At 40.2% G+C, this 14068-nt stretch overlaps 1 protein-coding gene across 4 annotated transcripts in view; it reads right to left on the bottom strand.

Moving 5' to 3' along the window:
- Positions 1-10304, bottom strand: part of znf827 (zinc finger protein 827) — a 72013-nt gene extending 61709 nt beyond the window's left edge. The window contains exon 1 of one of the 4 annotated variants that reach the window (XM_067496586.1): positions 9864-10304. In XM_067496586.1, coding sequence (XP_067352687.1) covers positions 9864-9906 — 43 coding nt within the window. In that variant the 5' untranslated portion in view covers positions 9907-10304. The remainder of the gene's footprint in view (positions 1-9863) is intronic. The other 3 variants (XM_067496585.1, XM_067496583.1, XM_067496584.1) reach the window with 3 other exon arrangements.
- Positions 10305-14068: the final 3764 nt, after the last annotated feature.

Raw genomic sequence — 14068 nt, 5'->3', positions numbered from 1 at the left:
TAGATGACTTTGTACCAATCTGTTTTTAACTTTTGACATGAAAGTCTTTCTTGCTTTAACAGTATCAAAGAGTGAAATTAAAATTGTCAGTTATTCAATGCTGAAAAAAAGCTGAATACTTTCAAGGGGTGAATGCTTTTTATAGGTCATTGAGCTCACAGCAGCACTTTTTTTTTTAAGTGTATCATGGACAAATGTTACTCCTAGACACCCTTGTGCTAGATTGATTGCTTGGTTTACTACAGTTGGTTTAAAACGGTTTATTAGTACAGAGTACTACATTTTGATTATAATAACCAAATTAACTTGCTTTGCTGGCATAACTGTTTCATAAAGAATCACATATAAAAACAGTTTACTAAACATTGACAAAGTAACATATCCAAAAGCACGTATGTTCAGCAGTTTTTATAGCTGCTATGGAGACATAACAAGAGCACTTAAGAGTGCTTTTTTACTTTTTTACAGAAGGCATTAGCATGTGCCTGCAATTCTTCATCTAACGTATCTCCTGCTTTATATCAATTGTCATGCATGCAGCTTTTATGTGGGTTCATATGAAACTAACTAATACTTCATGTGATTGTGAGGTGAGTAAAATTAGAGTAATAGCATAATTAGTAGAAAACTAATTAAAAACCATTTGATATACTAGTCAGAGCGCATTAATTTTTCTTCCGATTGACAAAGTAGCCTATTTCAAATAAGACAGAGATATCGCGCTAGCATTCTCAAAAAGACAGGGTACATTCTTCTGAACAAGTGTGAAAAGAACAGGCCATCACCCTGCTGCGTAGTTCTCTGGCATACTGAAGCTACTCACAGAGGTGATTGTGTATCTGTGGATGAGAAGTGAGAGAGAGAGTAGGAGGGTGGAAGGTGGGAGTGTGTACAGCATCCATGTATTGTTTGTAAATCACCCTACTGGCAAAAGGGACACTCAGCTCTCTAGCAGCCAGTCCAGCCAGGGCTACAAAACAAGGTCTGGCTGGAAGTGGGGGTAGAACGAGAGATAATTTTATATGTGCATGTATGTATGCATGCATGCATGTATGCATGTATGTATGTATGGGGACAGTGTGTTAGAGCGATGGGGGCAGTGTGTATCAGAGACAGTCAGAAAGGACAGCAGGGGAGAATGAGCAGAGGAGCAAAAAGACAGAAGACGGGGAGGGAGGGAATCTTGAGAAGGGGGGAAATGCCTTTTTTTAATAGTGGTATTGGTTTGACAACTGTTTGGCAGGTCCCAAGCCAATGCCTGCTTGGATTTTAGCCTGTCTTTTAGGACAGGGACACTAATCAGGATTGGTCCCGGTCTCTACCCCAGGAACGGGGGGAGCACTTTCAGAACATTATTTAAAATTTAAAAAAAGTGTGTGTGGTTGGGGGGGCGGTTGCTGTGGCACAGCAGGAAGTACTAACCACTAACCTTATTTACATGCAGGTCCAGGCAGATTGGGGGGGGGAGATAAACAATCTCCATGTTTAATGTTGGCCAGGGCAGCTGATGGGAATAAAAGCTTTGTTCACCTTGTACTGGTCTTTCCCTCTCTATTACACCAATACCTGCCTCGCTTTCTTGAAGGTATGAAAAGAGAGACACTGCCTCAATAATTTCAATCTCAGGCTGAAATCTATATGTACCAGACATTCGATGTATGCAGCTGTTTACTTTGTACAGACTCTGTGCTGCAACCAACCCTCACAGGTCTATCTGTTCTGTCATAACCAGGTTGTGACCTGAGGCTGCCGCATTCAAAGCCATCCTTCACCCACTGAGTCTGTTCTGTGGCATAATGATTGCTATGACAACCATCACTTAAAGCCATGGGTAGGTGGAGGAGAGATGTCAGCTTCTCGTCTACTCTTCTGATGATCTCATTTCTGGCTGGCCGGTACAACAAGGTCAAACCACTGAAACTGGAAAAGTGGCTGCTTGCTACATGCAAATGACAGAACCGAGTTTCTAAACAATTACAGCGCTCTGTCCAAATTGACATGGGGCTAAGGACCGCAAACCACAAGGTGGACGATTTAAAAATAAAAAATAAAAACATCACAGGAAACAGAGGGAATGAGATGTAAAGGAAGGTATGGCTCTCTTTGCCCACAAAGTCTGGCTGTGCGTGCCAAATGAGGTTTTTAAAAGGGTTTTTCAATTTTTTTCTGGGAGGATTTGTGCTAATCTAGAAACCCTTCTGGAGGAAGTGCAAATACATCTGCCGCTGACCACTCCCCTGTAGAGTACGAGGATTAATGACAAGGCAATCTGAACCAACATGTCCCCATTCAAAACACTTGCTGAGTGTAGGAACATACGGGCAATATTAAGCTAAGCTGTCTGATTCAGTCTTTTGGAGAACAGCTCACCACTACCATTCATTCATTATGCTACTCTGCCATAGGGGTTCTGTCTCATTTATTTCTTAATATGATCATGGTTCTTGCAGGTACCATGCAATAGAGCGATGCTACTTGGAATTAAATATACAGTGATTACCTAATCTTGTTAGCATCACAAGGACAAACTCAAGTGACCAAATGCTCTTGGTAAACAATAAAAGGAGGAGGAGACCTGAGTAACATTTTATTAATGCACGAGGAGATGCTACGACTACAATGTGCAAATAGGAAAGGTTGCTCTACAGCACTGAATTAGTCAATCTCACCTGTGCTTTCAGCATCATAAATAACTTCGCACTGCACTGACAATAGCTTTCTCAGAGATGACATCACATCAATGACTTTAATTTCTCAGGATTTTGTCTCGCAGCCAATTACTTCCACTCTCCTCTTAGAGGTGATATATTGTTTCCCAAGATAGCTGTCACTGCCTTATGGTCCTACTATCCTGTGTCTGTTACAGCCACCCCTCCTTCTCTGTACTTTTAATCTCCCTATAAAACTGATCTAGTTCCCAAAAAGCTGCAGACACACAGCTGTTAGTCTGGCTAGTTTAAGACATTACCCTGTGTCTTGCTCTTGACTGCCTAAATGTGCAATATGGAAACACTTCCACACTAAAAGGAGAGAGGGGTTAGGCTGGCTAGTGGACTGAAGGCTGTGCTTGAGAGAGAGAACATCTGTGTGTATGAGTAAGAGTCCTCCTGCCCTTCTCTACCCATACAGGAAGTGAGGTCATTTCATAGCACAGTACTGTGCCTTGAAGCACAGTGCACTGTGAGGGTGACAAAGATCATCAAGTTGGCCAGAAGCCATTACATTTTATTTTATCAAAATATAGATACACTGATGGCCCTAACTCTCACAATTACCATGATTCAAAAAGCAGGAAGTTTATAATGCATACTAGAGCACTAGGTTTACAGGGACAGTCAAAAAGTAATAACCAAAGCAGAACCCATAGCCAAAAGGCTAAGATTAAATGCCACCTCATGCCGAACTATTCCCAATGTTGTACCTGGTTCAAGATGCAGCACATGCTGCAAAATTTCTTCACAGGAGCCAGGACGTTCTCCTAAGAAAATTGGGGAAGTTCTTTATATGTTCTTTAGTGTCTTTCTAAGAGTGAAATGTGAGACAGAATCCAACAATAAATCACATCCCCGTTTAGAGCGGGCGTCTGGCACGACTGGCCGCCTTCAGCTCCCCAGACCACCACCTCCACTGCCGCTGCCTCCTCCACCTCCTCCTCTCCTCTCATGCTCTCTATCCCTCATGCCTGTTAAAGGCTTGTCCTGCAGGGCCTGGATGCACTTGTGTGGTACAACAACAGAGAAACCGCCCAAAGCTCTTAACAGCTCTTCCTCTCCACTTCCTCCCTCCCTCCATCTCTACTGCTACCACCACCAGCTCCTCTCTCCCAGCTCCTCTCTCCCTCTCCCCTCTGCTCTGTCTTTCCCAGCTGCACCGGCGAGCTGTTCCGTATGAACTGCTGCCAGCTGAAAGCCTGCTACTCCTGTGAGATTGCTATTACTCAGTGCAAGCAGGGCTCTGCGTAGCCAAAGGGCTGCTCTCCGAGCTGTAGATCTCCATGTTGTGACTTGTCAACACGGGAAAAATCGTTATCGAGGCTGAGGCACTTCCATTCCACACAGAGGGGGTTCTGATTGAGACCAGGCAGACAGGCAGGTATTGTACTAGAGACATGAGGATGGCCACTTTTACCTGATTTTGTACTCAAGCAAATTCACTGCTCAGAGAACACACTTTGAAATAATTAGATAACTGACTCCTTAAGGAAAAAAATATATCCACAGACAATTTTAACTAAAGTTATTGATATTTAAAGAAGTAATTTGTAATCAAATGCTGAAGAAGCTGAATCAAGGTTTAATCTTTGATTCAAACATTGAAAAATTACGCCATTTTAGTTTTGTGTTCATATTACGATCTGAGGTTAACTGACATGTAAAGCATTACTGGACTTTATGTTTAAAAATCACAGCAGACAACTAACAAACCACAAACTGGAAAGTACTTTACTTTTTTGTGTGTGTGTTTTGCCACTGGCACTGACTATACCTAAGATAAGAGTATAAATCTTGTTACTTTAATACTCATTGTAATAATGTTCTGTTTACAGTGCAAAATTAATACAATTAAAACTACACCAAGAGCCTGAAGTGTACAGTAGTAACGCTTGTTTTAAAGTATTCTGCGTTAATGCCCAACCCTTGGTAAATAAAATCGTATGAATGTTAAATTCTAGCGATACATACCAATTTATAAAAAAATAAATAAATAAAAAACAAAAGGTATATAATAATGTTTACCAATCAGATTGATATATTAAAATGACTGTGGCTAACTGTAGTTTAAAAACTTTGGGCAGCTAACTTAGAATTCTGTAACACAACTGGGCTCTTACATGCACACATAAATTATCAGCTCTTCTAAAGAAAAAAAGTATATCTTGCTAAATTATTAAATGCTTAGGTCTCCTTTCATTGATCTCAAAAATGTCTTAATAAAGACATGATAACAGCAACAATGTAGGAGTGTAACTCAAAAGTATACCACAGTCAAGGTTATGTATTTTATTCCTGTACAAAATGGAAAAGACATCGGCTTTCATTCTAGTGGTAAAATGGTAAAAAAAAAAAATTCTTAAAAGTATGTGTGTCTAGAAATAGAAAGATAGAAAAGTGGAATTCTGTTGTGAAATAAAAAAATACAAGTTATCTCAGTTATACTCATATATACACACACATATATATATATATATATTATATATAATATATATATATATATATATACACACATATATACATATACACACACATACATTATATACACACATACATTATATATATATATATACATTATATATATATATATATATATATATATATATATATATATATATATATATATATATATATATATATATATATATACACATATACATATATATACATATACATACATATATATATATACATATACATATATATATATATATATATATATATATATATATATATATAATTTCCTACATCAACACATGAATCTGTGTGGAAGTTTAAGCACTACTGACCAAATGGATGCAAAATCTAAAAGTGTGGGTACAGTGACATAATCTGAGTAGAGTGATTTTCATCTGCAACCACTGCCACTGTGATGCTGAACTTTTACAGTTCTACAATATTGATGTTGCAGCGCTCAGCATATACCAAATATTAAAGTCAACCAAAACTTACCAATAGCACATAACCGATGAAACTTGTCAGGATACAAAGATCAGTTAAAAAAATCAGCCTAGTTCTACAGAGACACTTTAGCACAAGTTTAAATTAATTATTCAATGGCAATGTGAGAAAAGTTTAAGAGATGTATTTCACACATTACATCTTAAGTAACATACAGACCCACAGAGGGCTCCAGTTGTTAGGAAAGATTTGTTCTTAAGTTGCATAAAAACTGAAATTTATCACTGACATGATAATAAACCACCCGCTGTCTGTGTGCCTTGCCAATTGTCTAAAGCAGCAAATAAGGTTAACATTTGTGTATACTGTGAGTATTGATCCACACCCTGAGGCTTAGATACTTCTTTGAAACTAGGCCCATTAAATCATACCCAACTACAGCTTTTTTTACATCAGTCTCACTGTTTTCCATTAAGTACAACACAAAAGAAAGAGTCTGGTTTTCTCAGTAAATATGAATGTCCACTTAAAGCAGGTTTCTTTGCTCTCTACAACAGTGTATGGTAAGTGAAGCATCCAACACCTTTCCCCTGCCCTTTAATTCATTTCTATGCCAAAGCCTGTGTATCATTATTCGCTTGAGCTCCACTCACTCGACACAGGAGCACCCAAGCCCCATCAACTTGAGGGGGGAGATGTGGCAGCAGTGGTGACGTGGGGGATTCTTGGCAGAAATGCCCCACAAATTTTATGCCAAGAATGAAATGGAAACCTCCTCTCATTTTCCTTTCCCCTTAATCCAATGTTTTCAAGCCCCAGCCCCACCAAGGTCATTATAATCATAGCAAGTGGAAGGGAGCCAGTGACCCGCCATTACAGTAAGGTAGAGAGCCACCCAGTCAGTCAGCCATTGGCTGACTAAAAATGTCTTGAAATGTTTAAAATCTCTCTGTTTCAAATGTAGATAACCAGAGGAGGATGCAGAATAAAAGTGTTCTTTTCAATACAGTTAAGGTTTGGTTATTTACTATATGGGCTCAATCTCTTTTTAACATACTCACCAACTTATTTTAAAAAGGCACTGAGACAAGAAAGAGAAATGTTTGGCAGGCAGTCATTTAAGATGCGGCATGCTTATGCCTCATACATTTTTGCTGATTAGCTCAAAGTGTAATTTGTAAATTCACCCCCCCCGAAGAAAACATTTTAATCAAGCCCAATTTAAAGAATAAGTAACAAGGCAGCAAATTTACAGAAACAGCAACATGCTGCAAGGTCATAAAGAATGGCAGTTTTCATTGTGGCACCAAAGGTCATGTTTACTTGTCACAGTGAAGGCGCCATACTGTACTGTGACCTCCATAGCTGGCTTATGTACCCAGAGAGACACACACAAATGCACACATAAGTTGCTTATTCACGTGTGCGTGCTATGCACACACTCAAAGAACAGCCTCCTCTCACAAGCTGTACCACAGACAATAGGACAGTGCACATTAAGATACACAACCCATATATCTGGGCCTGTGCTAAGATAAAGCACCTCCAGCACTAAAGCCAGTGTATTAGCTTGCCCTTTTTCACCACAGATGAAGAGATTTGAAGCTCGATATTGTGCTTGTTGGCTGGCACACTACCAGGGTGTTGTTGGCTGAATAATGAAAACAGACTGACAGCGAATGGCATGAGGTGACACTTCCATTCTGGAGTGGGAAGATCCAAAACAAAGCGCAAAAAGCTTCTGACAAATTCATACTTTTCTGTGACAGTTTGTTGACTGAGGAGGGAAACAACTCCTAAATCATAAAGGCTTTCATTTAAACCCAAGAACACAGGCACAGCAGTGCTCCAGTACAGTGCCTACACAGGACTACATGATTTCAGATATGTGGGTGAAGGGTATTTTTGTTGCAGACCAATTACAAAGCAAATTAATTGAAAGGTTGACATGTTCTTATTTGGTTTTTATGTCTAAAACAAAGTACTGGACTTCATGTTTAAGGCTGTGCATGAACAATGCGTTGACAAATACAGCTTTTACTTCAAAGCTGTAACTTTTGAAATACACGTCCAAAAACAGGAAGCTTTAGCAAACAACCCCAATTTACCTGTCAGATTTTACATTTAACCAGTCCACAGCATTCTGAAAATTAAAACCTGATTATCCCACAGCTATCCCTTAGTACTTGTTTTAAAAAGATCCTAGTTGCAAAAATCCAACTTCACTGTACTACATTTGCAGGTTGTAATGGACAATCAATTACTGTACTATAACATGGTTTGTGTCTGCCACACACACACAAAACAAAAAAAGCATAAAATCAATTTAAATTTTGCAGCATTTTGACACTACTGGCCCATCACAAAATATTCAAAGACTATTGATATACATAGGTCTCAGCTGACAGGGTTACAGGTCATAAACTAACCTATAAGTAATTCCAGATGAGCAAAACTAAACATTTAATTTAATTTTGAGGACGAATGACAACGCTAATAAGTAGCAATACTGTACTGGGTCATACTGTAATCCACACGGTATTCTAATAAGCAAGTTGGAAACAGAGTAACTCTCAAAGAGCGTAAGTGCGTGTCATTAAGGAAGCCAACTTGTTTCTCGTACTGTCATGACCCTGCACCTTGTGGTTCATCATGTTGTTTATGTGCACCTATTGCAGCATATCAGATACTGCTCACTGTCCAAATATCCCTGTCACTCAGTCACACACATAAGTACATAAAAAGATACACTGACAGTCACTCAGTGCACCCACTGTCATCCAGTCTCTACCTTTATGCCTCCCAGCCAGCTACTGCAATTTCCCAAGTTCAACCCTAGGTCAAACATCTGGACAGTATATCATTGAATATTAAAAAAAAAAACAGCATTTGTATATATTGTGTGAAGCTGCAGGAACTGCTCTTATTTATATTTGATTTCATGTGCAGGACATGTTTCAGGTGCAGGAGCACATTCATTTCTCAAACCTTAAGAAAACTACATCTCAGTAAACTGAATAAATAAAATCATAAAAGTGTGATCTGATTATGGCCGGTTACTCTGAACAGCTGGCATGATCTGACATTTACAAAATGAAGAAGACTGTGTCATAAGATAAATGTATCAAGCCACCGTTGATATAAAGATGAATCACTGCATTATTCATTACATTTGCATACCAGTATGAGTAACTATGCTTACGCATGTATTGAACATTAATGATCAACAGCAAAACATGGGAATCTAGGATATCTCCTTTAATATTGGTTGTCATTAACCTAAACCATCTAAGCAATCCTCTAGTGGCTGGAGGGTGTTACTACAGCTTTCATTATCCTGACTGATAAAAGGTACAATATGAACATCCGAGATACGGAGGGTCAAACGTACAAAAGTAAACCAACCTCCCTCCAAAATAAACTACATGGGAATTGGGATAGCTTTCTGTTGCGGCACTGTGTTATTTTAAGCAACGCAGGACAACGAAACTGTCGTTTCCCTTTTCTAACAGCCTTATTGATCGTAGTCTGTCTGCAATGAATGGCTGCAAAGGGATGGGGGGAAAAACCCTGAACTTCAGGTGACCGACCATGGCTCTGACATAGCCTGCATGCAGACTGGGAGGGGTAGTAAAACACACTGGCTTAGAAGAAGAAGGAAAAAAAACCTTTCCACACTTTTTAAACTCGACGACAAACAAGCGCGAACAAATTCGGTTCCGCGATTTTGAGCAGCAAAACTACAAGGCGAAAGTTACACGGTTTATTGCCGAGGAAATTAAGTTTACCGAGCGTTGCTAGATAGCGCTATTGCTAACTAGGAACACTCGCGTTTGTGAAGCCAGACTCTGGCTTGTCTGATCCGACTGACCCTTCATTTTATTGCGGCCAGACTCCCAGATCCTCCCCTTTCTACCCCGAAAAGCGACCTAGCAGAGACCAGCACATAACCGAAAACGCTCGGCCGTTATTCCTCTCACACACACAACCGACACATATGCCAACTGACCGCAACCTTTAGCGGAACCGGACCTTAATCGATTTCACTCTTAATAAAGCCACGTATCATTTATCCACTCTCTGCCTTGCTAACGTTACCCATCGCCAACAACATGGCTGCCTCGCTCGGACCTAAAAAGGGAGAAATAACCTACGCCGAGTCTTTTGTCTGTTTCACCTCTTTAACCCTAAACTACTGCGCAAAACACACGGAGAGCTGTTAAAATTGCACAAATCGAGTGAACGACTTACGTGAAGGCAGGCGCTTGGGTTGCTCCTGCTTCCTCCTTGGCATTTTCCCCCGTTTTTAATCACATTCTCGTCCTTGTTTAGGGATAAGAAGAAAAAAGGTTTTTCCCATTGAGACTGGAGGCGCCAGTGATGGCAGGGACTTGGTCGTGCACCTGGCTTTGCTCGGTTTAAAGTGTATTGTTGGGGAATGGGAACACAGGCGGAGGAGGTGCCGCTGTTGTTGTTGCCGTGTCTTGACTATGGCTGCTCTCGGTGCAAGTGTGTCTCCGAGCCCCTAACTAACACTAATGCAGGGATCAAAGGGCAGCAACAGCAGAGCAGGCAGACACGCGCGCGCACGCACGCACACACTCACTCTCTCACTCACTCGCACACATTCGCACGCTCTCATACACTCGCGCACACACTCAGACACGCTTTTGCGCGCACGCACACATTCGAGGAGCTCGCCCCCGAGAGCGGCGTACGGACAAGGTGCCCCCAAGCTTTCAGGGTGAAAATGAATTTGAAGAAGCAAGGAAGGTAATTCAACAGAGAGACCATAGTGATGGAGTCGATTTATATGAACGAAATCAATCTAATTTCTTTAAAAATATACATACTATAATGGCGATAGTAAATCATGGGAATGATGCTAACATCTCAATATTGACCGCAATGCAATACAATAAGCAGATAATTCTTAGACATGAATTTGGCATTTTTTAGCAAAACACACACTTTACCACCGTAACCAAATGTTTCCTATAATTAGAAAACAAGTATCCCAAAGGCAGCTGTGTATGTTGAAATTAGAAATTAGTGGCTTTACATTGACTTGGTTTCTTAGTTTGCAAGGGTTTAGCAAATGTATGCATTCAGCACATACGGCTATGTACGTAAATCTATGTTCATTCTATTTAACCATTTAGTGTGTTTCTATTAATCACATTACAGAGTCTACATGCAGTAATTTATAGAGGTAGACATTTAAAGTCGTGGCTTACAGTTATATATACCTGCAAAGTTTTTACTGGCCTACTCATAATTATGGTAACTATGTAAAATTTGCATTAGTAAAAGTCATTTTCCCTAAAAAATCTTTTTAAAATATATTCATCTTTACCCTCACATTATCAAACATTACAGGCCTACATTTTCATTTCATTTTTGTCATTACCTCCTCCTACCCCCTGTCTCACACTCAGACTTCATACATGTCAAGCCACTAATTGAAAACTGCCTGCTGAGTTATACCTAGAATTTTTCTATTAAAAGAACACTAAAAAGGTACATTGTGCAGGAACCAGTATTGAATCAGGTGGGGGGTAATAACAGGTGTCAGAAAAATGTCCAACAATTATCCAACCCAATGTAGTCATCTCCTCATCAAAGTTGAGAGACCAAAACTGGCCAGAGCTGAATCCTCCTCCCTCTCAGCTGGGTGTTGGGGCTTTTTCACAGCGCAGGCTGTCCCCCACTCCCTGCTGTTGGACTCCTCCAGGCTGCGTTCTGTTGGCCTGCCGCGTTCTTTCACACCTCGGCCGTGTGTGAGGAGAGCTGTGTCTTCATCCTTCCATCCTTCCATCCTCCAGTCCTCCTCCTGCCATGCCTTCCACCCACCCCCAGCGGAGGCGCAGGAGGCTCGTTACCGTGGCAATTAGTGAAAAGCCCAAATTAGCCCTCTTGGCTGTCCACAGGTGACAAAGACACTTTGCATTTCTGCTAATTAGGAAACAGAACAACATGATTAAATGGGGCCTATCAGGAGTAGAGTGGACTAACATGTTCCACAAATAGAAAAGAGATATATATTATTGCATCTCCTGCATGAAATGATTAAGACATTCCATTAGGTTTTTCATTTGAGGAGAGGATGATGTTGTGTTGTGAATATTACCATGGTTTTCATTATAGTTTTAATAGAGCTGTGTGTTTCCTGGTGTGATTCTTTGTTTTTAGAGGGTTTCTTGCCTGCAAATGTACTGCCTAAGAACAGGTGCTCTGACCAGAGAGAGGATGAGGTGTTGCATGAAAAAAAACTCCTTTAGGTTTATTTGTTACTTGCAGAAAATGTATGTTTTTTCACCACAAAATATATGTGGCAAGACCTCTGGATGATTTCTTGAATTACAGCAGGGAAAAAAGGTTCTCATTATAAGTACTCATATGTTTGTATTCATTCCTCAGGACATACTATAGTTCTGTAGAACAATTAACTTTGTCTATTTTACATATATATCCCAAATGGTTGTGATTTTACATCTGTGTACAGATGAGATAAAAATATATTGTATATATATATATATATATATATATATATATATATATATATATATATATATATATATATATATATATGTGACTTCAAGAGCATACATACTTGTTTGTTTAGTTCAGATCAGTTACCATGCAAACAAGCTTTGATTTGCACATCTCAATGAAAACACAGATGCATATTTTTGTTAGAAAGATGATTTTGAACCAACACTTGCAATTGCAGCTTAAATTCTCCTTTAAGCTTTTTTTGTGTGGGATGGCTTAATCAGCTCTAAATCTTGATCTGTGTATCCCCCCTTTGCCTATTACATCACATTAGAGGTAATTAATGACTGCAAACACAACGTAATATCAAACTCAATTTAACAGCCTAACTTATTCAGACATAAATCATTAGGAATTTAACACATCCAGTGCCATCATTTCTACAAAAAAAAAAAACAGATTTCCAAGAAAAAAGCTATAGTAGACTGTTTGTCTCAGTAGTGTTTTTGTTCCCCATAGAGTTTGGTCATGATGGGGAGGTCACAGCCTGTTCTCTGACCCTGACAATGCCAGGCAGTTGAGGTAATGCTGGCAACAGCATAGTCTGCTGATAGTAGCCATGGCAACAATGACATGACCTCACTCAGGGTTGAACCTAAAGGTCATTCCTCACTGCTCCGGGGATGAGTGCTCCAGCTTTATTACTGGTGACAGTTCTCAGGTTTCCCAGCTTAAGCAGACACACACTATGTAATACACACATACGCAAATGCAAAACGGCTTTTACTGAATGTCCCTTAAGTAATGCCACAATAAGTGCTGTGCATTTGTGTCTGCTTTTCTAACTTGGTGAAAATGTACAATATATGCTTGGTCAATTAAAACATTTTTGTTTCACTTTCCAATAAATGGCGCAGCTTCCCTGCTTTGAAAACAGCTCGTATTTTCAGTTGGCATTATTACTACTTATTAAAATGGTTCCCTATGGTGACACAACAGTAAGTGGGGGCTAAATGAGTTTCAGGTGCTTCAGTGGAGGATAGAGCAGACTGGAGAAAAAATGAGCTAACTTTCTTATGTGCCTTGGGAGCAAACTCAACATCATCCAGTTACTTCCTCTTGTCTTTGCCTCTGTTTTCTTTTCCTTCCTCTGTCCTCACAGGCCCTGTCCTGTGTGGGCTGTAGGCTGGATGGGCTAACGTTAGGCTCCGCAAGTCAGATGTTGCCCTGGGGTAAACAGAAACATCTGTCCCCTGCCCAACCGTGACTGTCGCTGAGTGATAAATCCTGGAGTGGCTAGTGCCAGCTCTGTCCAGCATGCCACCTGTCCCCCTCCTACACAATATCTCCTACACGTACACACACTTCACCCTATTTGCACTCGTCTGCCTTCATCCTGACAGTGTGACAGAAACAGGTGGTTCACTCCCTTTTTGCCCTCTGGCCTTCTATGCTCTCGTCCTCAGTTGGCACATTAATGCAGGGAGCGAGAAGGGTTGTTGCCTCGAGCAAATACCAATGGAGAGATCCCTGTACCAGGTCCTAGGCAACTCAAAAGCCTATAGCAGTAGGTTCCTTTAATCAAGCATAGACTGAAGATCAGACAAACTGAGTTTCACAAAGGTCAACAAAATAAAACAAAAAGCGACAGAAACAGCAGGAAATTTTAGAAGATGTGCCTTAAATAAGAATGATATTTACTGGTATAAGGACTTCTCTGAATCTCTTCTAAATTAATCTTTCAGAGAAAAGCTACACATGTAGTTACTGTATTCACTCACACTTTCTGTTACGTCTTACTCCAATGCTACCACTTCCTCCCTCTGCTCTACTACTTTTACTGGTGTGACAGAGGCAGGTGGCCAACTTCCTGCCCTTTGACCTTCAACAGTTTGCCCGCAGTAAGGAGACAGAGCAAACACACACAACCACACACACACACACACAAACACACGCAGAGG

The sequence above is a fragment of the Channa argus genome, chromosome 3 (assembly GCF_033026475.1).
Source record: "Channa argus isolate prfri chromosome 3, Channa argus male v1.0, whole genome shotgun sequence".
NCBI lineage: Eukaryota > Metazoa > Chordata > Actinopteri > Anabantiformes > Channidae > Channa > Channa argus.
Note: the sequence above shows the minus strand (reverse complement) of the source record. Positions and strands in the feature narration are given on the sequence as shown.